Here is a 3,591-nt window from a genome sequence, read left to right on the forward strand (position 1 = left end):
ATTAGTTCTGGAAAAAAGTTTCATCTGAACTTTTACGATTTAATGACATAATGAAAATAATGCATTCTGAGCTTTTCTGAAGCAGTAAGTAGCCTATCTATGAACTCTTGTTGCTATTATCCCACCACTTTCTAGGGAGTCTCAAAAATCATTTACTAGCCCTCTGCTTGCCACGTGATCAGAGTCCTGTATTTCTCTCAGACCCAGCCCCTCCCTTCCCCTTTTCTCTCACCAGATGTTCTATTTCCTGGCACCAGCCTGTTAGCAACTTAGCCTGGGGCCCACACAAAGAAGGTTCCTCCTGGCAGTTGGTGCTCCGGGCTTCACTTCACTGGGGCAGCCACTGAGCCATGTTGGCGCTCCTTGCCTTCCTGGGGTTCCTCCAGTTGCCAGGTAAAGGATGCAAGGAAGGAGATTGGGGTGTTGGGAAGGGGTAGAGGTTGGAAGAGTGTGTGTTAGGGAAGGAGTTGAGGGGGCTTTGGGTCAGGGGGCTGCGAGGGTTCCCAGCCCCTGCCTCACACTATCTCCCACAGGCTCCCAGGCAGCAGTCACTCTGGAGCAGCCGATGGCAGTGCTGGGGGCCCCGGGGGACTCAGCTTTCCTGCACTGCAAGATCCGAACCAATGTCCGCCACATCCACTGGTACCAGCACCAGGAGGGCAGGGCCCCTGAGAGGCTCCTCAGACTGGACACCTCCACTTCAGATGTGGAGTTGGATTCGGTCCTGAAAGAGGATAAAGTCAGCGCCACACTGTCCAGTGATGGCTCTAGCTGCACCCTGCTGGTGCTGAGGCTGCAGAAGGACGATGAGGGAATGTACTACTGTGCTGCCTGGGACCCCACAGCCTTGTGCCCCGCCTTGGCCGCTGCTCAAAAAGCTCAAGGATTTCCTACCTGCTGTCTGGTGACGTCCACCTGGTTGGCTCCAGAGGTCCCGCCAGAGGCGGGTCACCTGTGGTTATCACACACTAGAGCAGGAGTCCAGCTGCGTGTGACCGCAGGTGTAACAGGGGCTTCTGAAGGTTTAACATCCCAAACTGAGCTATCACATCAGAGATTTTTATAGTGGCTGCAGCTGATGTGACAATATTTTGGATATTTGGACTAAACACAAATAGTCCTAAAACAAATTTTATCGGTATCTTTTCACATTTAAAAAAAATGTTTCAACTACAGGAGTTTCAGTTTGTGTTTGGACTGGATGTAAGGATTTCTGCTGGATAGAACTAACACTTGTAAACTATTTAAGAAAGGGATCATCTCCCCTGAATAATGCACAAATGAAATATTTTATAAATAATTTCAAGAATGAAGGGCTCTCCAGTAATGTCACATGGTGAGGGAAATGTGGCTGGAAATCAACTGCAGCTTCCAGTTTGTGAGTTGTTGCCCCACTCATGGTTTGCATTTTGCAGCCAGGAGAGAGCCGTGAAGAGGGGAAGTTCTCATCCATGGCAAGACTGACCTTCCAGCCTCATAGGTGGAAATTTCATAACCTGGGCTGCAGCCAGCCCTGAATTAGAACCAAGGCGCTCTACTCTCCTTTTCCCCTTCAGAGTCACCACATCTGGAACATGGAGCATCTCCAGCCTCTCTGAACATGGATTCCAGTACTCAAGGGCTGATGAGGGATGATTTGCATAAACTGTCACTGGTTCCCACCTGATTCAGACCCCAAGGTATGAAAATTCTGCTCAAGGAAAAGCTTCTTTTAATCTTCAGGGAGTGAACAGACAGTATCAGTTCCGGTTACTGAGGACAATAGGATATATATATTTTTAAGTTTTATCATTTTTTCAAGTTTATTAAATAAAAGAGAAACAGACAGCTGCACAGACACAGGCAGGCACTATGGTAAGAATATTCTTAACACAAACATGCTAATTTGTTCATGAATTTCTTTTACACACCTAGGGCTCCAAGTGTTCTGGATGTAGGGAGAAGTGTGCCCCCAGGAAACTCTGTGCAAACACACTGAGGTGTAGCACCCCTGGCTGCAAAACCAGGAGACCCCCAAACCTTTCTAAGTGGACTAAGTAGACTTTTCCCCATATTTCTTCAACTATCACCTGAGAGCCAGCAGAAAGAAACACATGTAGGAAACTTCTTCCTAAAGCAGTGATTTTTTTTTTTTTAATTGCATAGATGAGCTGGGGTGTAGGCCAGAGGTATGGAGGGTGAGAGCATTCACGAGAGACAGTAGGGAGCAGAAAGGGAGATCTACTGAAATATAATGCAGGCGAAATGGAAGAAGTCTGCTGCATCAGACGGTTAGCTTCCTGGCCTGGGATCTACCTAGGGCTTTAGTGGTGATAGTACTTGAGAATTAATCCTAGGTCACCAGGGAGGCCCCATAAGGCAGCAATGTTTTTAAAAAGCTTCAGTCCTCACCATAATTATGCGGCTCTCTTGATGTGGACAATTATCAGGACCTGCTGAAGAAGCAAATGGGCAATGCTGAGCTTCGACTTGTGACCAGTGATAAGCATTCTGTATAGCTGGCAGGAGATCAAGGCCTCTGCACAGACTTGGAGCCACACCAGTGGGCCCCTCTGTGAAGCAGCTATGCAAGAAGCTGCAGCCTGTGGGTGACCAGTCTTTAAAAGTCACTGATGGCCTCTGCACTCAGCTGACACCAGGGGGGCCCTAATGTTTGAGGCAGAGTTGCAGCCCCAGGCTCAGGCCCCATTTCCTCTGCATCATCAGCCTGGCCTGGCCTAACACAGAGCCTCAGCTACCTCATAGCCCCTGAGAGCCTGCGAAGGAAGCCCCGGATTCTCGCCCTGCCTCTGCCCAGAGACCATTATCTTATTGCGGATTTGACTTGTGGGAGCTTCTCCTGGTCCTCTTGCAGACTGGTCCACTCCCTTCCCAGGCTCAGCAGGGGCCATGCTGTGGGCTCTGGCCCTGCTCCTGGCTTTCCTGGCTCCCGGTAAGTATATCATATAGACGAACATGGGATTTTATTATTACTATTTTTGTCAGTGGGAGGCCATACAAAGGGCTTGAGCAAACGTTTCTCATTTTTCTTCTTCCCTTTGCAGCCAGTCAGACATCTTCCAACTCAGAAGGGAGAAAGATATCCCTAACCAAGCAGACTGGGTCTTTTGCTGAAATCACCTGTGATCTCCTATCCAAAACCATCACCTACATGCACCTACATGTACCGACACCAGGAGGGAAAAGCCCCACACCGCCTTCTCTACTTGGAGTTCTCTGGCTAAAGTTTGTGGTAGATTCTGGAGTCAGTTTAGAAAAGTACCATGCTTATGAATGGGCAGATGGGAGCTGCAAAGTAGTTGTCTGAAATGTTCAACTAAGTGATGCTGGGGTTTATTACTGTGCCGCCTGGGACACCCACAGTGGCTCAGTCTCCCCCCTCAGCTGCACTTAACTGTGCTTGCAGCTGCCAGCCCAGCCCTGGGACAGGATGGACCAGCCCTTGCCCCATGTCCTGCCCTGACTTCCCTGCACTCAGAAGGACCAGAGCCCTGAGTCAATGTCCAGTTCCACCCTTATGTCCACGCTCTTTTCTCTCCAACCAGCTGCGCCCTAAGACTGTCTAAGGACTGAGCACCCTTCTCCAGGTCT

The 3,591-nt window shown here is 49.3% G+C and overlaps 1 gene segment (V, D, J or C); it reads left to right on the forward strand.

Moving 5' to 3' along the window:
- The first annotated feature begins 2,889 nt into the window (after positions 1–2,889).
- LOC105853216 lies at positions 2,890–3,307 on the forward strand. The segment is given in 2 exon segments: positions 2,890–2,932; positions 3,045–3,307. Coding segments are annotated over 2 exon segments (306 nt in total).
- Positions 3,308–3,591: the final 284 nt, after the last annotated feature.

The sequence above is a fragment of the Condylura cristata genome, unplaced genomic scaffold (genome assembly GCF_000260355.1).
Source record: "Condylura cristata isolate star-nosed mole 26May11 unplaced genomic scaffold, ConCri1.0 scaffold00005, whole genome shotgun sequence".
Lineage (NCBI taxonomy): Eukaryota > Metazoa > Chordata > Mammalia > Eulipotyphla > Talpidae > Condylura > Condylura cristata.